Source organism: Mercenaria mercenaria, chromosome 15 (genome assembly GCF_021730395.1).
Source record: "Mercenaria mercenaria strain notata chromosome 15, MADL_Memer_1, whole genome shotgun sequence".
Taxonomy (NCBI): Eukaryota; Metazoa; Mollusca; class Bivalvia; order Venerida; family Veneridae; genus Mercenaria; species Mercenaria mercenaria.
The window spans coordinates 16982582-17005427 of record NC_069375.1 but is presented as its reverse complement, the minus strand read 5'-3'; the positions used below and the strand labels follow the sequence as shown (position 1 = coordinate 17005427).

The window sequence follows — 22846 nt, the reverse complement described above, 5'->3', positions numbered from 1 at the left end:
TAAGATGTAAATAACCCTAAATCTCAGTATCCCTAGACACTTCCTTAATTTATTGCAGCATGTAAGTCTGACCAGTATTTCATGACTTTTTTTATTTTTTAATGTCTTCGTTTTCCTAACAGTAAAATGCAGATACCGGAAAGGCTCAGAGGGTTGACAACCATAAGATATTAGATCATAAAATAAGTCATCCCTATAAGCTAAATGAATAAGGCTAGAGTGGGGTATGGTTACTGGACCTCTTGACTCTGAGACTAGAAGTCCATGTACTGTATTACCAGTGTATATGCTGGAGAAAAGCTAGCTATAAGCCTATGAATAGTTATCATAAGGTTGCCGTTACTTCATTTTTTTGTAAAGATATTTTTGTAATTCAAATGAGTGCTTTAGGGTAATGCGGATAGCTAACTAATTTTTCCTGCATTCTAATTCAAAGAAACAGAATTTAGTAGTTTTTTTTTCAGTATATCAGACAGAAAACAGCTCTTCTTTTCAAAATATTTAGCATTTAATAGAAAATCAATATGATTTTTCTCTCCATGCTATTGTTTTATACATGTTACGTGCTGGTATAGGGTGTACAGGACAGCTTTGATCATTTTTTCCATTATTAGTTAAAATCCACACCTAAACAAATTTCCCAAGATTTTTTTACTATAAATCAGATTAATAATGTATTCTCTTTTTAAAAACATTCAGCTTTTTAAACTTCTATCAAATGCTTTTCTTAGGAATGGTGGACAAAATATTGCCATCAGTGGTACCAATTTGAAACTTGTGTGTATAACTCGTGTTCAAATTATGTTGCATGGATTATTTTATGCCAGGTCAAAAGAAAAATGGATTAGAAACATTTTAAAGTAAAAGGTGAGTTCACTGCATTTTATTTGATGAAATTATAGCATGACAGACTTCTGGCACGACTCCTGGTTATAGGTTTCAGTACGGGATTCATTTCAGCTCAGAGATACAGTATGTAACAGCATATGAACATCTTCGAGCTGAATTTTTTTTTACTTGTAGCTTACTTACTTTTGTTAACCTACACTTGTTATATAGTCCGTTAAAAAAAGCTCATCAGAGCTTATGTTACTTGTAAATGTCTTGCCGACTCAAAATAAATCTTATCTTAGCGAAATACCATACCCTAAGCACTGTGGCTCTCACTCAGGTTGATACTCTATCACTCAGTAAAATATCTAGTCATATATTAGACCTGATAAACAAATAAAAACAAAATTAGTGACCTTATGCATAGACATTAAAGAGAAATGACAGATGTACGCATAAAATTTGGCAGTATTGTCAGCGGTGTACCCCACCCACCAAAATTTAACGGCTGTCAAAATGTGACAGCAAGAGTTTTTGGAAACTAAGGAAGCTTCTAAATCGAACTCTAATTTATATGTAATAATTAATGAAAATATGAGGAAACTTACACATGACAATCATAAGTAGATGTTTTAAGAGCCGTATTTATAGCGATTTAAAGTATTTTTCCCCGATCTGTGTACATGGGGTCGCTGCAATCGGTAATGACGTCATTTTCGCGGAATGATCCGAAGAGGATTTCGGTTGTTTCCGTAATGAGGAAAAAATCTAAAATGTAATTTTTTAGAAGATTCATAAACTGTGCAAACATAATTTTATATATCTTTGAAGAAAAAAATCTCTCCTATAACATTAATTCAATGAAATAGACTTTTTGATGAAATGATCTCATGACGTTTTAGCCCGTCTCCAGCAGATCCGCGTGTTGCAGAAGCTGCTCATATAAAAGTGGAAGCGTTCTGTGAAACGGGTAACTGTTGTGAAAGATTCTTTGACGTCTGTGCACAACTTCTATTTCTACAAAATGGTAAGTTTATGAATACGACGAAATAAGATAATTTCATTTAAAAAGGAACAATTCATAATGTAGATCTATTCCGCATAGATTTCTATATAAGTTTCAACGGCGGGAAAATTAATTTTATGCCAGTTCAAGCAGTTGGCACATCTCTTTAAACCGGAATCGCCTGTCTCTGAAATGTGAATTGGGACTTTGGCTTACAGTTTGCTACATGCCATTTGACGATTGATAACCATAAATTAGCATATTGCGAGTTTGGACATAGGTTCTAGATTTCATATGCAAATTTAAAGCAAAGATAAAATTTTTAGTTTTGGGAAAAAAATTGGATCTTAATTTGGTAATTTCTGCAAAACAAGGAGTCTTACCCTAAGCACAGACCTCCTATGACATGACAAATATTTTTTACATTTACTGTGAAATAAAAATGTTGAATAATGGAATGTTAAGAAGGTAAAATGAGCATGTATGCTAGTCCTAAATATAAGACCCAACTTAACTCTTATTAGTTCTGGCTAGCATAACTTAATTGACACTGTTTTGATTTTCTGATGGTCACGTCTAGAGATCTGTAACGGCATATAAAAATCTCTGAGCTGAAATTTTTTGAATCTATTTAATATGTAGTTATAGATCTATGCAATAATTTGCCTTAATGTCATGTAAAAGCGATACTTACCATATCATGGAAAATCACAGTCTGAAGATCATGGAAATTGAGTAACAGAATTCTGTATGAATCCTGTATACAAATAAAGTCATAAAAAGTATGCTGCTGGCAACAAGATGCTGTCAAGCTTCAGCTTTGTCAATAAAACAAGTGCTGAGAAACAGGCCACCGCGATAAAGTCCCAGGATTCGGTTAGGTAAGTGAATGCCGATGAATTAAACATCCTCTGACCAAGCCTGGTTATAAAACATTGGATAAAACACTGAACACAAGTGAAGCTGGTACTGACCTACCGAAATCTGAAGGTTTTACTGACCCTTTGTCTTAAAGAGTTTTTTGTGACTTTCTTTGTGCAATTTAGTAGACACTTTCAAGAGACAAAAAACAGAAAAATTGACTTGTATTTGTAATGTGACATACAATGCTGAATTAAATTTCATATAATGGTAAAACTTATTTTTGAAATTTCCCAATTTTCAGGTTTTAAGCGCCATTTTTCCCAACTGAATGGGCCCCTGGTCCACAGGTTTGAAATGGTAAAAAAAATCCCTGGCCGCAGAAACCTTAGGCCATAATTAAAAAATTGTTTGCAGTGCTCCGACCCAGATTTTTAGGAGTGGGTAGGTAGGTAGGGATTTTTTTTTTTTTTGTGAAGTCAATGTACTGGTTGGGAACCATTTTCCGGACACATTTTCATATTTCGGCTTCATTATTCCCTAAAAAAGATATTTGACACAAATGAAGCCCATACTGCACATACTTCAGCTCCTTCCACATCCGATGTAATCAGCATCGCGTTGTGACGTAAAATATGGGTTCCATGGGCCCTCATATGGGGTCACTAAAATGAGTTATTTTTCCCGTCAGGTAAACCAGTTTCCGGACAAATATTTTGACGGTGTTTTGTTGTTAATTTGATATCAAAATAAGTAATTAAACTATTTCTACACATTTCTTTATCATTCAACTCTTCAAAATTACACATGAAACATAACCCGACTTTCAATAGCAGCTATGAAAGCAAACCGAGGTTGACTATAAAAAACTCGAATTTCGTCTTATACGAATTCTTGCTAATTCCAATAGATATAGAATAAAATTAGTGCAAAAATCGACAGCCCTGCATCTTACGTAACTTTTAGCGTGAAATTAAAAGTAGAACATGTTATCAGCAGACAATCATTATGTAGTTTGAATATTTCTTCCCCACTTGATACCTCGGCCTGTGTGAACTACTGCGCATGCGCAGTGCTATCTTCATGCCCCGTTAAGACAGAAAGTTGTTTTGTAAACGCAGGTGAGTTATCATCAAAAACCCAAACATTACATAGCCTTATAAAATAGTGGTTTGTTGTAGACATAAAGACTAAACATCTAAATGATCTAGAGGAAACAATTCCATGAATAACAACGAAATAAAGCGGATATTACACGTGTCCGGAAACTGGTCCTGTCCGGAAAATGGTCCCCAACCAGTACACAAATTTTCTCAGCAGACATTATTCATGAATTTCAGAGAATAAGAACATACATGGCAGACAAATTCTACCAGGAATTTCACAGAGCACAAACTTGCATGTAGACATTTGGACACTCCGAACCCTCATTCCTTGAAACCTTTTACAGGACAGTTGTTCTGACTTCATGCAGATGCTGTCAGACCCTTAGTGTATGAAATAATGGCCTTTAATTGTTGCATTTTGGTCTAAGTTTTGAGCAATCTGGATACAGGCCTAAGCTGCCCAACCTGTTTTTGGTGAGATGGGGGTGGGGAAGGTAGGCAAAGAAGAATGTTTGCTGCCATCCCCCTGGAAATGTTAAAAATATATTAATGAAATTGTGGCCTCTGTTAAATGAAATAGCGGCCTCAGTAACAGTTTTTGACAGGAATGAAATAGTGGCCTCTGTTACTTCTTTTGACAGGAATGAAAGGGCGGCCTATGCTACCTCTATGAATGAAATAGTGGCCTTTTTTGATGAAAGAAATGAAATGCCGATTATCAGGGGTGGTATAGTACGTCATCAACAGGTGCGCGCAACACTTCCCGATGCGGCTTTTTTATGTCAAAACATCTCGATTCGGTGAGTATACTTGCGATTATTTCATTGGTAACGAATAGATTTGGAAATGAAATATAGTCTAAAGTACCCGCATATGTCTCTAGTTTATCACTGACGTTTGCATTTTTAAAGAAAGTCTTGCGTTTAAGAGAACATTCGAGCACAATGCACTTCATGGAAACACTTGCCCATTCACCACACCATATTATATCGCATAAAAAGAGTTTTCATGCATTTCTAATGACTAAATGCCTTGACGGGTGTTCTTTTATGGCAAACAGAGGTCAGTGATACCTTAATTAATTATTGGAATCTATAGTTTCAAAGACATCAGTAATATAAAATTTCACCTTCCCGGTTCACCAGGTAAAACGATGCACTTCCCGCCTCACCGCCCGTGTGGCATCGTGTTTGACTTAATTATATGTAGCCTTTCAATTTATTTTGACACATGGTACTTCGGTTGCCATACCAGCAAAACTAGTATTTAGCAATGAACGTTTATGTCAGTAAAAACAGTGTTTAATTTACTTTCAAGGGCTATATTATGACAGATTTACTCTTTCTTTTTCAGATCACAACAGAAACACACGAGATGTTCTGTTTATCAGAATTAAATTATGAAGCTAAACACTTTGGATTCAGCAGTATGATATCCGTAGACAGATGAACATAAACTGCATGTAGTAATTCATGCATTTCTCTGGAATAAAATGACACGTCAAAAAAATTAGAATTGTAGAAAGAACAATACCCACTTGTTGTGGATGTTTGTGAAAAAGTCAGAAATGAAGACCACAAAAGTAGTCGTTGTTGGAGGTTCACTCACTGGCAATATGTGCAGACACCGTTTAAAACAGCTCACTGTTACGTGTGACCACTACCGTATATACTGAGCCATGGACAGCTTTTGTAGACGGAATTTAATGTGATTTTGCGTGACTTCAAACAATTGTGATTTTTTATTGAAACATGTTTTGTTTTATCTGTCTGTGTTGAAGTCACAGAGTCTTGTCAGTGCCTCGCCTTTCTTCTAAATAACATTTGACAGATTTTGATGAAAGGCAACAGCAGTATTAAACTTTGTATGAAATGTAGTTGACACTAATGCTCATAACGGGTAAAACACAACAATGTAAATATTCTTGTTATCTCTACGTTTCGGTCAATAAACGTTCACAGATTATACTACATTGCCACTTTATCAATTTGTGTGTGTTTTTAATGAATTTTCTGAGTTATAATTAGTGTAGTTGCGCAAAACCTGAACATTTTCCAGTTTAATGGTTTCAAGAGTTATTATATTCTGATTTTTGTTGATTTTGAAGTTTAGGCAGTGCATCTCCACTTCATGTCTTTCTGTCGTGTCTGAATATTTCCAGTTGTTGAGAATATGTGACATAAAGATGTACACTACTTCTTGATCGAAGAAAATTAAAGCATACAATGTGGAAAGAATTTGTCAGATATGCGATCTTAATGAAACTTAAGGTGAATTTCATTTTTTAAATGTTGAGTTATAAAGAATTACGTCCAAAGTTAATGAAATGTTATCATTATACTCGTATTTATTAGTGTGTATAAAATTTAGAATTGCTACAATCAAGTAACAAATCTACTTTCGATGATTTGTGTAAATATATAACATAAGCTGATATAAAGGAAGATGTTGCTATGTCTTGAAAGTGTATGTGCGTATGTTTATGTCACAACGGCTTCCACTGTGTAAGGGTTTAAATAAAAAATCAGTAAAATTTCCTATTTTAAATAGTCTTTTATACAACAACATTTTCAACAACTAAACAGTTTAAGAAAAGCAAAATGATTTACATTGCAAGTAAAATTGTTCTACCACTGTTCAAGCTCACTTCAAGTTTAAACATGTAATTGGGTGCATTAAGATTTGCAAGCAAAATCTGGACATTAGTCAAATGTTAAATCCTGAACCGCATTTTAGTGTAGATTCAATCGATGTCCCATTCTACTACGTGGTAATTATAATTCGGTTGCAGTCACTCTTGGTCTTTCCCTGCGCACATCTAAAACTCCTTAATAAGAACATTTCATTGGCGCGATACAGTAATTTCTCATTTTTCCCGAGCAATTGTGATGATCACGTGGCCCTGAAACGTTAAACAGAATTAAATAGTAGCATCTCATTAAAAACTAAACTGCATTGGTGCGACTTTATACCTTTAAAAATATATTAAAAGGTTGCTCCTTTAAAAAACAGCACATGATAATTATTTAACTATATAATTTTGCTTTACTTAGCATATTATCAATGCATATTCTTATTTGTCTCATCGAGTCTGGCCTTGAACTCAAGTTCGGAATCAAAGCCATCATACTCGACTATTTTCGATGAAACGCCATATATAGTTATCATGAAAAAATACTTAGAGTAACAAGTTAACTAATGGTTTCCAAAATACTTTCTATTTATATTATCATGTGTCGAAGTGCCTATCTAACTATACCCCTTATTAAGGTTTAACTACTGTAACATTATTGAAATTAAATCAGTTATTTATATCCATACCTTCAAACAGCAACCGACATAGTCGTGACAAGGTTTGGTACGGAGACCTAGTTGAGCGTTGAAATCCTTGTCTAGGGTAATTCCGTTAGAGGATGTTCTCCACTTCTCAAATATTATGTCGTACAGCTTTTGGAAAATATAATATGTCAATCATGTCTTGCATGCCGATCACTCAGCAATCCTTTTGAACATATATTGACAATTCCACTGATGCAGACTAGAAGTTTTTCATCTTTCATGTACCTAAAATAACAAATATAAGGACATGATAGAACATAATTATATCATACATATGCACGTTTATAGTATACAACATATGTTCAAGATATGCCTCATTCTTTCAATACTATCTTCAAATGCTTAAATGATGTTTACGGACCATCTAGTGCAAGCACTCTAACAATTAGTTATCCGAATTAATAGAACTTCCAGGCAAGCGTGATCACATTTACATGAGCACCAGCCCGATGTTAGTCATGCTGGAAATTGGTGAGCCGGGAAGGACATCAATTCAGTTGGTGAACCGGGAAGGCAAAATTTTAGTTTACTGATTTTTCGGAAAGTTTAGATTCCAATGACTAATCAAGGTTCCACTGACATCTGTTTACCATAAAAGAACATCCGTCAATGCTTGGATTTATCAGAAATGCATGTAAACTCTTGTTATGCGACATAATATGGTGTGGTGAATAGGGAAGTGTTTCCATGAAGTGCATTGTGCAAGAATGTTCTCTTAAACGGAAGGCTTTCTTGAAAAATGCAAACGTAAATGATAAACTAGACGCATGTGCGGGTACTTTAGGCTATATGTCATTTCCGAATCTATTAGTTATCAATGTAATAATCGCAAGTTTACTCACCGAATCGAGATGTTTTGACACAAAAAAGCCGCACCAGGAAGTGTTGCGCGCACCTGTTGATGACATACTATACCACCCCTGATTATGGTGCCCTCTGTTACATCTTTTGGTAGGAATGAAAATAATAGTGGCATCTGTTATATCTTTTGATAAGAATGAAATGATGGCAACTTACATTTTTGTCTAAATTTTGCCTGCACTGATATTTATCTGGACACAGGAAATGTTGTTGCATATAAAATCCACATTACAGTCCAAAATTTGGCTGTAGGTGTAGAAGATTGAATTCCAGAATATTTTTAAAATACAAGTTTGAAATGGTGGGTTCTGATACATGTTCAACTTTGTTAGATAAAGGTAACTTCTTGGGCAACTTTGGGCAGGGGAGCAGCATAATATAATTAGGCCTCCCAACCCCTCCACCCCCCAACCTTTTGAATACAGATCTGTGTAGAAGAGGGTGATTGTGACCAGCTGTGGAGCTTCTCATGCTTAATTTTCAGTCTCCATTTTAGTGAAAATTAAGGCTTTAAAATTGAAAGGCTTCACTTTTAAACACAAGCTGAAGTATGTCAAATTATGATTTAGTTCCTCTAAGTAAGGAACAAGAAACGAAGTTCACAGCACTTAAATTGCAAATCCATAAACCATCTAAGTCCTTTTAAATAAGTATTAGGTAATACAAAAATTGTACTTGTAGAATTAGGTCAAATTACATCACACCCATCACAACATTTAGCTGTCAAACTGCTTCCTTTCATCTTATATCAAAGGCCAAATGCCGGTTCGCATCTTTCCTTTGAACTTAGCCGACAAGTGCCACTGTATTTTTCAAGATGTTTATGCAATTTTGTCACCAAATGTGTCGGATAAAACTGGGATTTAAAAGTGAAATCATGTTTGCAAGGAAAGGAAAATTAGGATTTACACAAAAAAATTGAGGTATGTGGCTTTAGTACGTGTTCGAACAAGGTCTCAATTAAAGGTGCAAAATAAAGACAAATGAATAGACATAAATCTTAAAAAAACATTTTGAAATATAGTACTAAACATTACGATAGCCGTGCAATATTCCCTTGAAATCAACACATGTACAGAGAAACAAATTATTGTTTCTGTATTTTCTTAGACTGACATGGGGGGTCATTTTGTCCTACTTTCGTGTTTATCGCTTTTCCGTAATCGGTCGGAAATTCTTCGGGATCACGTGATTTTAAAATTGTTTCAAACGAATATCCATTTAAGACGCGCAACAAAATAACTGTATTTCCATGATGGTAATTATGCACGACTTGCACGAAAAATATGAGATGTACAAAATTTAAATTTAAAATTGACAGTGACATATATTAGGCCAAGACAATGTGTTTAATGTCTAAAATCTTATTAAATTAATGTAGCCATGTGTACATAAATAAGTGTACATGTATTTAGGTAAATTTCAATCATACTTTGTTTCTGCAGTGTAAGACAGTTACTCATTTATATTCTTAAAATTATACTGAAAAGAGATTAACTGAAAAAGTTTACAGACGAAGTTGTAAAAACACTTTTATTCGGGAAGGGCCTGAATTGTCCTTATGAAAACTTGTAGTACAGCTGTATATTACCTGTATTATAAGAATGATTTTCATGAAGTTTTTGTGAGTTACAAAATTGTTTAATTCCATGTGCTAAGTTTGTAAAAATCACGTTATCGTTTGGGCATATGATATATTTTGCATCTATTTATAAATTATAGCCTCGTTTCGGAGGATTCTTCCAAAAAAGTCGGAAGATGCTCGACGGGTTCGTAAGCAGTCGGAAAGCATACTTTCGGTTTGACATAGGCAACATTTTTTGTTTATTTGTTAGTTATTCTTGAACATATTCATGACTATTTGGTCAGAACCGATGCAGTGGGCCATATTTTCAGTAAATAGGAAGTCTCAGCTACAAACTCCAGGGATCACTTTTGGCAGATACTATTATGAGATTAATTCCCATTTGCCTTGAATCAATGAGATTTTTGACAAAATGAATGGGATTTTTTCTTTTTATAATGGGATTTTACATCAGCAGACAGCTTTTATTACACTGAAAAACAAACATCTGTTTATTTGTAAGAACAATTAAATGTAAATAAACAAAACATATCCTTTCAGAGACACCTTTTACAACTCTAAAATTCAGTGCCAGGAATTGCTGAATAGGTTGATGCAAGTTGTAACCAAGTCTTGGGTCCACATGCATTTTTCCCCTAATGCTTTTACTTCAAAGCTGCTTTGTCAAAGTTGAAGTTCAGTTATGTTTTAATCTTTCTGGACTTGATACACTTCCATTAGGTCAAAACAATTTTAAAGTCAAACTTATTTATGACCCTACCCCTGGATGATGAATACGTTCACAGGAGCCTGAAATTCTATCCAAAAGCCACGAAAAGTCTGTATATGAAAAAAGACCCCCCTTCTATATAATAAAAAACTAGTACATAGAAGGGTGGGGGGGGGGTCTTTTTTCATATACAGACTTTTCGTGATTTTTGGATAGAATTTCAGGCTCCTGTGATACGTTGTAGGGCCTCTCGGCATAAGCACGCCATTTCGTTTGGAAATTCGGGCGTTCAGCGTTTTTTATGAAAGAGGCTGCGCTTTTGGTGCGTGGCATTCCCTGTTTGATATTTTTCTTTGTTTTTTTTTCACCGGAGGTTTCTCCACCATCTTGTTATTCTCATCGCTATTCATCCGCGCGAATGGAGGCAGAAAGTTTGTCCTTCCAAATGCTTAAATTTCTGTTTCAATGGTATTTTGAAACATCGCGAAAACAGATTATTTTTGTCTGGTAGTCATAATTATCGGACGCTCTATGGAGATAAAAGCAAAATTCAAGCGCCTAAATGAACGTCGTACGAAAATTAAGTAACGGCAAGACCGCATTTCAGCGAAAAGTTGCAATTTCGGCAAAAGATCTACGGCCACGCAGATGCGATTTTTAAGCGCATTTGAGCAAAATTTATGCGATTTTCACCAAAATAATGCGAGAATATCGCGAAATCGCGGCCAAAAGTAATCCCTGAAACTCTGGTTTTCATATAATACTCGTTCGGGTTTTAGTAATGGACCTTTAAGGTAACTTGACAGGGACAACCAAGATGGCGTCATGAAATTAGGGTTGGTCACATTATTTATCCCTATAGACAATATGCTGCTATAGAGGTCTAAAAATGCATTTTAATCATTTAACACACACATAAACAATTGTAAAAATGCATTTAATTTATAAAATTATGAAATCAAATGTTCTGAAACTCACCATGAAAACTAGTCAATTTTTGTGCGCATTTTGCAGAAAAGTTATGTATCCAAACTGAAAAAAAATTATATCCTCATATCTTTGAATGTGTCCTTCGGGTGCTCCACCTATGAACAAAAGAACTTATCCACTGAGTTTTATGCTATTTGCTCTGGAATTTCATCAGTAAATTATAAATTTCAATATTTTGTTGCAAATAAATTCAGTAACAAGGGGCTATGCAATTTCAAAAATATGTTTATTGTAAAACTCACCCAGTCCTATGAATGGAAAATGAACCTAAACATAGCTGATTTTTGGGTATATTACATTATATTTTATTACCCTTTCATGTTCAAATGAAAAAAATCCTTATCTTAACTGTCTCTGTATTTTTTGGAGGCAACAGAAAATCAAGAAAATGTACTTTATCAATTACATTAAACATACATTAATTTAGTATGGCCTAAGATCCACACTTTCCATGAGATTTCCATGCAAGTCAGTAAAGTTTTGACATTGAGGGTTATTCAAACAGTAGCAAACACATTTGAACTAGGACACAGGTTGAAAAAATTGTAAACGTTTTATAAAATTTAAATACAAACAATGTACAGGCCTCCTAGTGAAACCTTTAAAACCTTTAAAAACCTTTAATTTCAGAGCAAACCTTTAAAACCTTTAAATCTTCTGAAAATACCTTTAAAACGGCCAAATAGCCTGTAATTTTCACTCAAAACCTATATTTTTGTTCAGACTGCTTGCCGTTCCAGTTTAAAGCAAGTAATGGTTATACTACTGTATTTCTTCCCCCCTTTTAAGTGTTGTTATTAGGATACTGCTTGTGTATCTTTCATCTTGAGTTTTTCAGAATGCTGTTGTGTTCACCAGACCACATACATGTAGTAAATACCTATATATATTATGTGTTTTCAATGAGAATTCCGACAAAAATAGCCTTTATTTACTCTTTAATTTTTAATATTTTACACTAAAAGGCCTTTATTTCCATAGATTGGAGCCTTTATAAAAACCTTTATTTTTGTTCAGGCCTGCTAGGAGGCCTGAATGTAGAATTACTAAGAAATGAACACATCACTCAAAACTCTTAATATGTGAGGATGTAAAGTCTCAGAAATAAAGACAAAGTAAACTTACATGTACTTTGAATTTTTTTAACGACCCTCATACTGCAAGCAGGTTTCAACTTTTTAGGGTGTAAAATATAGAAATTTATAATTTACTGATGAAATTCCAGAGCAAATAGCATAAAACTCAGTGGATAAGTTCTTTTGTTCATAGGTGGAGCACCTGAAGGACACATTCTAAGATATGAGGATATAAAAAATTTTCAGTTTGGATACATAACTTTTCTGCAAAATGCACACAAAAATTGACTAGATTTCATGGTGAGTTTCAGAACTTTTGATTATATGTTTTTATAAGTTAAATGCATTTTCACAAGTGTTTATGTGTGTGTTAAATGATTAAAATGCATCTTTAGACCCCTGTAGCAGCATATCGTCTATAAGAGTAAATAATGTGACCAACCCTAATTTCGTGACGCCATCTTGGTTTTCCCTGTCAAGTTACCTTAATACATAAAAATGTGAATAGTTATCATTCAAGTTGCGGATTATTCTGGTGCATGATAAAAAATTCAGATGTCTGTTTAATTTATAAACTTTTAAATGTTGAAACTAATCAACAGAAAATCAGAATAAATTTTTAGACCGTGGTCATGTTGACTGACTCATTGGTCAGGTCCGTGGCGTTGTGTCAGACAACTGTTTATTAAAAGAATGAGTTGGGATTTACGACGAACCTACAAAAACAGGTCATATACCACCGGAACATTTGTTTATTGGAAAAGTGTTTATCAAATATACATAGGTCACCGTAAAATCATGTGAGAAAGACTAAGTAAAGATGTCTGAGCGACTTTCTCACTTGGATCGGAACTTGTGACTTCCGAAACACGTTCGAAGACGGCAATATGGTCGCGTACACTAAACGTTGAATGATCTGCTGTATATTTAAATACGAAAAGGAAAACGTCTGCTGAAAATGCATTTTGCATCAGAAAGGATCAAAACATATATTAAAAAAATTGCCCCCCTGAACTGCCTAAAAAAAATTTGGGGTCGGGACGATTTTGATGGGTCAGTCGGAGCACTGCAAACAAACAAATTTTTAATTATGGCCTTATTTGATCTCGATTCATGGCATGCAGATGCACAACGAAAATTATCAACACAACAGATTCTTTTAAACAGAAAGATGTGCATTTAGAGAAACTAACGAAATGGCCTTTTACGATTTTTTATTTTCGCTTGTGTTCACTCCGAACTATCGGCAGGGGAATTAAAAATCAAATTAGCGAAAATCTCTTAGTTTTATTTCAATATTTAAAAAAACCGGGTCAAAGATCCTAAGAACCAGAAAATAAAATTCTGGTTTAGGCATTAACAATGCATTTTTCAGGGTTCGCACAGGCCTTGAAAAGTCCTTGAATTTGGTTGCAACCTTGAAAAGTACTTGAATTTTGTGTTGCCTTGAAAAAATGCAAAAGGGTACTTGAATTTGACTGAAAGTCCTTGAATTTAGGCAAACAGCCTTGAACATCCATTAACAGTTTCTGTCTGTTGTCAAAATTGTATGTTATCGGTGTAAAAAGGAATAAAAAACTTTTTTTTGGCAAATTTAAAATACGTTTGTGTAGGAGTACGAAAAGTCGCCGGTACGAGAGCGTGTATCCGGTACGGTACGGGTTTTATACAGGCCTTTTTTTCATCAATTTGGGAATGCCACCGACACCGGTGGAATTGGGAAAATGCTCTCAGAAATTGTCTTAATTGGGACAATTTGCAAATTACCAAAAATCTACATAAATGTGTTTTTGTTTGAAATATTAATGAATTGCATTTCAGTAATTGTTCAACAGTATTATAATTTACCTAAATATACATACAAATCAGAAAAACTATCTAAAAACAGCAAAAACCCTGAAAGGTATTTTTATGCCCCCAAAGGGAGGCATATAGTTTTTGAACTGTCGGTCTGTCCGCATTTTTCGTGTCCGGTCCATATCTTTGTCATCGATGGATGGATTTTCAAATAACTTGGCATGAATGTGTACCACAGTAAGACGACGTGTCGCGCTCAAGACCCATGTCCGTAGCTCAAAGGTCAAGGTCACACTTAGACATTAAAGGTTATTGCATTGATGGGCGTGTCTGGTCCATATCTTTGTCATCGATGGATGGATTTTCAAATAACTTGGCATGAATGTGTACCACAGTAAGACGACATGTCGCGCGCAAGACCCAGGTCCGTACCTCAAAGGTCAAGGTCACACTTAGACATTAAGGGATAGTGCATTGATGGGCGTGTCCAGTCCATATCTTTGTCATGGATGGATGGATTTTCAAATAACTTGGCATGAATGTGTACCACAGTAAGACGACGTGTCGCGCGCAAGACCCAGGTCCGTGTCTCAAAGGTCAAGGTCACACTTAGACATTAAGGGATAGTGCATTGATGGGCGTGTCCGGTCCATATCTTTGTCATCGATGGATGGATTTTCAAATAACTTGGCATGAATGTGTACCACAGTCAGACGACGTGTCATGCGCAAGACCCAGGTCCGTAGCTCAAAGGTCAAGGTCACACTTAGATGTTAAAGGTCTTTTTTCATGATAGTGCATTGATGGGCGTGTCCGGTCCATATCTTTGTCATTCATGCATGGATTTTAAAATAACTACGCAAAAATGTGTGACACAGTAAGAGGACGTGTCGCGCGCAAGACCCAGCTCCGTAGGTCAAAGGTCCTAAACTCGAACATCGGTCATAACTATTCATTTAAAGTGCCATCGGGGGCATGTGTCATCCTATGGAGACAGCTCTTGTTATATAATCATTTGGGAATTTTGAATTCAACTTTGGGAAAAAAAACATACTTTTTATGCCCCGGAAGGGAGGCATATAGTTTTTGAACCGTCTGTCTGTTGGTCTGTACGCATTTTTCGTGTCCGGTCCATATCTTTGTCATCGATGGATGGATTTTCAAATAACTTGGCATGAATGTGTACCACAGTAAGACGACGTGTCGCGCGCAAGACCCAGGTCCGTAGCTCAAAGGTCAAGGTCACACTTAGACATTAAAGGTTATTGCATTGATGGGCGTGTCCGGTCCATATCTTTGTCATCGATGGATGGATTTTCAAATAACTTGGCATGAATGTGTACCACAGTAAGACGACGTGTCGCGCGCAAGACCCAGGTCCGTAGCTCAAAGGTCAAGGTCACACTTAGACATTAAAGGTTATTGCATTGATGGGCGTGTCCGGTCCATATCTTTGTCATCGATGGATGGATTTTCAAATAACTTGGCATGAATGTGTACCACAGTAAGACGACATGTCGCGCGCAAGACCCAGGTCCGTACCTCAAAGGTCAAGGTCACACTTAGACATTAAGGGATAGTGCATTGATGGGCGTGTCCGGTCCATATCTTTGTCATCGATGGATGGATTTTCAAATAACTTGGCATGAATGTGTACCACAGTAAGACGACGTGTCGCGCGCAAGACCCAGGTCCGTATCTCAAAGGTCAAGGTCACACTTAGACATTAAGGGATAGTGCATTGATGGGCGTGTCCGGTCCATATCTTTGTCATCGATGGATGGATTTTCAAATAACTTGGCATGAATGTGTACCACAGTAAGACGACGTGTCATGCGCAAGACCCAGGTCCGTAGCTCAAAGGTCAAGGTCACACTTAGATGTTAAAGGTCTTTTTTCATGATAGTGCATTGATGGGCGTGTCCGGTCCATATCTTTGTCATTCATGCATGGATTTTAAAATAACTACGCATAAATGTGTGACACAGTAAGACGACGTGTCGCGCGCAAGACCCAGCTCCGTAGGTCAAAGGTCCTAAACTTGAACATCGGCCATAACTATTCATTTAAAGTGCCATCGGGGGCATGTGTCATCCTATGGAGACAGCTCTTGTTTGAATTGGGATTACCTCCTTTTACCGGAGGTAGATTTATAGGGGAAAAAAGCCCTGTTATACTAAACGTTTGTGTATGACGTCACTAGAAATTGTGAAAATGGCAGCATCCATGGTTTTGTAGAAATGGGGAAAATCGGGAAGAGGTGTTCGTTCCAGCACAAGTGGGTAGGAAAGTATCAGTGGGTTAAATCCACGAATAACCCACACAAAGCCCGGTGCACGCTATGCATGAAAGATATTGACTTGACGCACATGGGTGTAAGTGCAATAACGTCGCATGCTTAGAGTGCAAAGCATAGGAAAAACGAAGAAGTGAGATCGTCGTTGGCATCGTGTGGGGTGGCATTCCTTTGACAGGAAGGAACTTTCAATGTAAAGAGCGAAACTAGTGCTGGCAGTAGTCGGGATATCAACAATAATTCAACTCTACCTCCCCCATCCACTCTTGAAACTGATGGAACTGTCACTGGTATGACTGTCCCACCCCCACCCACTTCAGAAACTGTTAATAGACCCCAAGTGCCAACAAGGATTAGTCAGTATATTCTGAAGTCAGGATTACTTAGGGGTTGACATGGCCTGCCATTTTATTAGTGGTAACAGTTAAATACCCTAAAATCTAAATCTAAAATGTCTGTATTTGGGGATTGGTTAAGGATTGACATAAACTGATATTAATTTTTTTTATCAGTGGTGACAATAATTCATTTAGTATGTGTAACTGTATGTGGAGGCCATTGTTGTTAAGAAATGAACTGTGTTTTCTAGTCAGTGCTGAGTTTTCTAGTCAGTAATGAAACTAATATGAACTTAGGTGCTACCTAGAAAGCAGAGCTCCCTTGAAAAATCACCAGTGCCCCTTGAAAATTAAAAGGAGTGCTGCTGGAATTATCTGGAATTATGTATCCGTTTTAGGAAGTTTATGTTCTTTAAGATCTATTAAAATTTTAAAAATTAAAGATAATTCATGATTTCTGAATGAATGTCTTAGAATGCGTTAGGATTAAATCTTGACATGCGAAAACTCTACAAATATGCTATATACGAACTAAAGAAAGTTACGGTTCTTTTTAGAAGGAAGAATGTGTCCAAATTTAAGGCCAAAATACTGCTATGATAGACCTCTGGTATGGGAGAATGAAAATCATTTATGTGTACTAAGCTTGTTTAAAAACCAAAAGACTAGCCATCTTTAAAAGTTAATGATGAGAATTTTACCCAGAGTAAATCACTTTTTGCCAAAATTCTCGAAAAAAATTTAAGCTTGTGGATGAAATATATGTGAACGGGGAGAAGAGCATTTTCAGGGTTCGCACAGGCCTTGAAAAGTCCTTGAATTCGATGGTAGTCCTTGAAAACTCCTTGAAAATGACAAAAACCCTAAAAAACCTGGAAAAGTACTTGAATTTTGAAAAAAACTGCTTGAATTTGACCTTTCACTCCTTGAAAACATTCTGTCCGTATCTTTGCTTTGCAAAATGAATAATGCTTAAAATAAATCGGACAAAATGAAAATAAATTCTTGAAACTGCTGGATCGGGTCACTCATTGATTTCCCCGTATGCTATGGTAGTGGTCTACGGCCGCATTTTATCGATATTTACACAGAGTGCTATTTCTACTGTATCACCGTTTGTATATTTCCGTTTAAATATTCCGGTGATAATAACTCGCAAATTTTGCTGTTTGCGAGTGTTTCCAGTGAATTTAAAATGAGTAAGAAAAATAAACATGTTAGCTCAAGTAAGTGGGAGACAAAGGACGAATATAAACAGTGGCTGAAGCGCTATGAAGCAGACTGAACGAAGGGTATATGACATCGTATGACAAAATTCTTGACGTATCAACAGTGGGAGTGCGCTAAAAAGTCACAAGAAAAGCATTAAACATCAGCAAAAAGTGAATCACATCAATCTAACAATCCAGTTACGTCATTTTCAAAGGTGTGACAAGTTTTATTTTTGCATTACATGATGAACACAATAAAAACTCGTTAAAAGTTGTTCAGATTAGGTCACGGTTTTGAAAAAAAATAGTCCTTGAAAAGTACTTGAATTTTGTCTCTGATATTCTGTATGAACCATGATTTTGTGCTTTTCACAGTTCAATGCCTGAACATTATGATCTAAAAACCTTAAAAAAATAGTTTTATCTACTGACTACTGTACAGACAGTACATTGGAACCTGGCATCACTAACAAAAGACTTGTTAAGGTTTAGCAGTATATCACAAAACAACAGATTTTTTTAGTAAATGAACAGCATTTTGACAAACAACTTATCTGTCCAATACATGTTTTACTGTTCTGTCCCACAGAGTTGGATACTTAAAATATTCTTAATGAGTTGTCCCCCTTTAAATAAGAATGCCATTTGTAACGAAATAAATGTAAACAATTGTCAAAAACGATGTTTTACCTAGTTATGTAAAGTTTAAACACTCGCACGATGTTGCAAATGCATCAAAACGAAGACATGTTACAGCTTTTAGAAAATGGTGAGTTTTTAAAGCCGCTGAACTGTCCAGAAGTGTGGCCCCTTCATGCAGTCCCTTTCCGGAATTCAATATATATATCGGTAAATTGACAATGGTTTTGTAGAATAATATATATGTTTTATACGCTGTTAAATTTTCATGTAAAACAATGCTTTTTTTCTATGATTTGATGACGTTCGAACTTTTTTCTCCGAAACATGGACCTATACCTTAAATTTCACATGAATTACTTTATTTTTTTTACAATACTTTCAAAACCCATAATAAATATAATAAAAAAAGGAAAAAAACTGAAATAAAAAAGAAATTTATAAAAAAAGACGCTACTGGTGAGTATCGAACTCCCGACCTTTGGTCTTCAACACGACATCAACCTCACTAACCACTGCACCAATGTGAAAGTATGACGTAATTAACACAAATATAAGTATATATAATAAATTTCAGTTATGGCAGCGTGACGAAAATCGTTTCGCATTGAAAATATTGTATTTTACCCTTTTTTCTTCGTAGAAAATGTATTTAGCACTAAATTCTTATTATCAGGCGCTCATTTACATTTTTATTCAATGTTCAAAGCAGTAAGCGAAACGCTTTTGTCAACCGTAAACAGCAAACGTCTATTGACGTCTTACTGATTAATCACTACGAGCATTGCATACTGGAAGAAACCCGAACAACACCGATTCCAAAAACTTACCACGAATTTTCAACTCGATAGTAATTCTATACACAGTTTTATTCATTTTCTTTTTCACATGTCTAACCGTAATGCAACGCTGTTGGCGCCGCTTTGCGGCACCGGTAGCTCTGCTATTAAAGTTAGAAACTAATACAAAGTTATCATGTGCATGAAATACATTGTCATAATTGTATAATTTGAACTGGGTACGGATTTAAAAAAATCCTTGAAAATACGAACAGGGTTTTCCCGGACGCAGGTTTTCTGCGTCCCTGACGCGCTTTTACTGCTTTGAACTTGCATTTTTCAGTGCCTCTGCGTCCACTGGACCCGCAAAATTGGTCACGAAACTCCTATGCACTGAAGCCTCCTTTGTGAGATACCCATGTATAATGCGCAGTTTTTTTACCCCCGGGACCCCCCCCCCAAATCGTGGGTGCGCATTTATACACAGGTATAGACGATTTTCCAACTTCAAAAGAAGTTTTGTTGCCATTTTAGTTAAGGGAAACTACTGTCCACGCTAACTGTCACCGCTAAAATCTAAGATTGCCGTTACGTTCCGTAAAAGATCGAATGGTTTATTTTTCTTTCAAACAAAATTAATTTCATATAAATTTAGAAGTATTTTGGTAAAAGAAATATAATTAAATCACAAAAATTATGATACTAATTAAGGATCGAGTATTATCTTTAACCGAGATCAAACTGTGAACAACATAATTGGCACGAGGTGACACGTTAATTGCCGGTAATTACTGCCTATTTGATCGTAACAAAGAGTATCACACCTTTTGTTATCGGTCTGAATTGAGAAGCCAGCCCTTTTTTTGTAAATTTGGGGAAGGGTACCAGGTCCCTTTTGGAGGGGAAATTTACGTCGCGAAATCATTGTTTGGAGGAATATATTTGCTGAAAAGTTGTTAAAATCAGGACTGAAAATCAAAACTAATTTCATTTTTTTTTGCATGGGGAATTTTTGGCCAAGGTGGGGAAAAAAATATACTTTTTAGATTGGGCATAAAGAAAGGCCTGGAAGCTCATGTCATTTTGAAAGATACCATTCCGAAATATTGAATCATCTGCTATCTAAATTAAAAAGATACAAGTTCATTCGGTTTTAGGGTAAATTTTTATAGTAATAATGTCCATTTTCAAGATCAGTAATTTGTGGACCCCCAAAAATTATTAGGGACCCTTAAATTAGCAGCCATGGGAGTCCATGGACTCCCAAATAAAAAACCCGAGGGAAAACCCTGTACAAATTTAACCTTGTAAAGTCCTTGAAAAGTCCTTGAATTTCGGTAAGAGAATTTTGTATGAACCATGTTTTTCCCAATTGTAAAGGCCCCGGTCCCACTTCCAAATTAGTGAGAAAAACACTGGCAATGAACAAATGTAGATTCAAATTTAATCCAAACATTGAGCATAATATATGCAATAATATACGTCATTGACAGATATCAGAAATTCAGATCTGACATGAGAATTTTACAGCAATCGAGGTATTAAATTAGTCAGTTTTGTATTGCATGGCCAATACTAAATTCACTTATTAGCAGGCCCTATTATCATTACCATTATCATACATCAAGTATAAAATACATAACTTGATTAAAAAAGATTACAGTATAGGTGACTCTTAAATTTGTTACAAAAATGATTTCAGCGCGAGTGTATTTCCATCCATGTTGGTCAAGCTGGTGTTCAGATTGGTAATGCTTGTTGGGAGTTGTACTGTCTCGAGCATGGAATCCAGCCAGATGGACAGATGCCAAGTGATAAGACAATTGGAGGCGGTGATGACTCCTTCAATACATTTTTCAGCGAGACAGGAGCTGGAAAGCATGTTCCAAGAGCAGTTTTTGTTGACTTGGAACCAACAGTTGTAGGTAAATATATTTATGTTGTTTCACATAAATTTTTATCAAAGTATTTTTGTGTTTTTCTCCCCCAAAGGGAGGCATATTAGTTTTCAACTGTCCATCGGTTCGTTAGTTAGTTCGTCAAAACGTTAACTTTTTGCATGAAGGCTCTAGTCTTTACTCGCGAATAGTGGTGAGAATCGGACAGCCAGCATGCCCACTCATTTTTAAAGTTGAGGGTACATGTACCCCCTGCTTTTGCAAAATAGGGGTACACTTCAAAATTTGGGGGTACACTACATGGCAGATCTGAAAATTTTCTATTTAACTACTGAAATTTGTATATTACATGTTTTTTTTTTGTTTGTTTTTTTCATACAGAACTCTCGTGGGTGGGGTATAACAGATGAGATAATTTTAGAAAATGTAAAATGTTTTTCTGAAGTTAAGATAGGAAATTCTGAATCAAAAGACCCCTCCCTATATTATACTAAATATAAATAAGTTTTCAGCAAGGTTCATGTATTCCCAATTTCGTGAACGGAAAACGATTCGTCCGAAATAACATACAGTCAACTGAAGACTGGTAAAATTCGTCCATCAATAATAAATGCCCAAACTATTACAGATATGCAATGTGTATCAAAATTGCAGTTAAATATCGAAAAATAAAATACTGTTAACCTTTTGCTGAGTTTATTAAAGCTTATGCCTTTTTGCGTTTCGTATCCATTCTTTTTTTGCACACGACCCGTGTGACGTCCGACTAAAACATTTACCAAACCCCTCTATACAGCTGACAATTACGTCGAGAATTCGGTGATGGAAACGAAACTATAACGTCCATGGACTGGATCTGCGTTTTAGACCATACCAAACAATTGGCAAGTGCGCGACGAAATAAACAGCGATTTGGCAGCTGAACTGGAGTTCCGAATCTCTGCGTGCATGTACCCCCAACAAGTGATTTTTATGCGTGCATTTGATATTTTGTGCGTGATTCACGTACTGCAGTGCGTGAATGGGCATGCTGACAGCTGAAGCAGAATCGATTAATCGGTCCGATTCGATTAATCGAAAGAATCGGAACCGAAAGACCAAAATAGACTATTGTAATGTAGCAATATAGGAGAGATCGCCGTGACGTCACGCATAAACAGTAGTAACAGCAAACCTTTCTCAAGATTTTCACATTATTGTATGACTACTTTTATTACTTCTGATAAAGAATTTTATGGCACAGCTGCTGTAGTAAGCAGCCTTTAGCAACTACCGGGCAATCAGGACCCAGTTGTTCGAATCTTAACCGGCTGTTAAACTAACTGCTGGTTAGATTTTAATTCAAAATACTATGTCGTAATTGGTGATATTAGTATGACTTTTTTTATTTTACTGTGAAGGCTTTTTATTGTTCATAGTCCTTAACGCATACATTTGTTTTTCAAAGTGTTTTCAAGTGTCGACATATAACCTTAAAAGTTAAACAACTTTAGCTTAACCGGCTGTTCAAAGTTTCGAACAACA

General features: G+C 35.8%; 2 protein-coding genes and 1 long non-coding RNA gene across 4 annotated transcripts in view; 1 reads left to right on the top strand and 2 right to left on the bottom strand.

Moving 5' to 3' along the window:
* The window catches only part of LOC123545603 (rab GTPase-activating protein 1-like), a 78563-nt gene extending 77022 nt beyond the window's left edge, over positions 1 to 1541 (bottom strand). For both annotated transcript variants that reach the window (XM_045331929.2, XM_053524657.1), the window contains exon 1: positions 1440 to 1541. The gene's annotated coding sequence lies outside the window, so the exon portion shown is untranslated. The remainder of the gene's footprint in view (positions 1 to 1439) is intronic.
* A 157-nt stretch (positions 1542 to 1698) lies between these two features.
* The window catches only part of LOC123545633 (tubulin alpha chain, testis-specific-like), an 85563-nt gene continuing 64415 nt past the window's right edge, over positions 1699 to 22846 (top strand). The window contains exons 1-2 of the mRNA XM_053524658.1: positions 1699 to 1858; positions 21127 to 21349. Coding sequence (XP_053380633.1) covers positions 1856 to 1858; positions 21127 to 21349 — 226 coding nt within the window. The 5' untranslated portion in view covers positions 1699 to 1855. The remainder of the gene's footprint in view (positions 1859 to 21126; positions 21350 to 22846) is intronic.
* Positions 5687 to 8045, bottom strand: LOC128548934 (uncharacterized). Its single transcript, XR_008367356.1, has 3 exons — positions 7986 to 8045; positions 7126 to 7368; positions 5687 to 6706 (listed from the first exon to the last, which is right to left on the bottom strand). It is a non-coding gene; the product is annotated as an uncharacterized LOC128548934 (long non-coding RNA).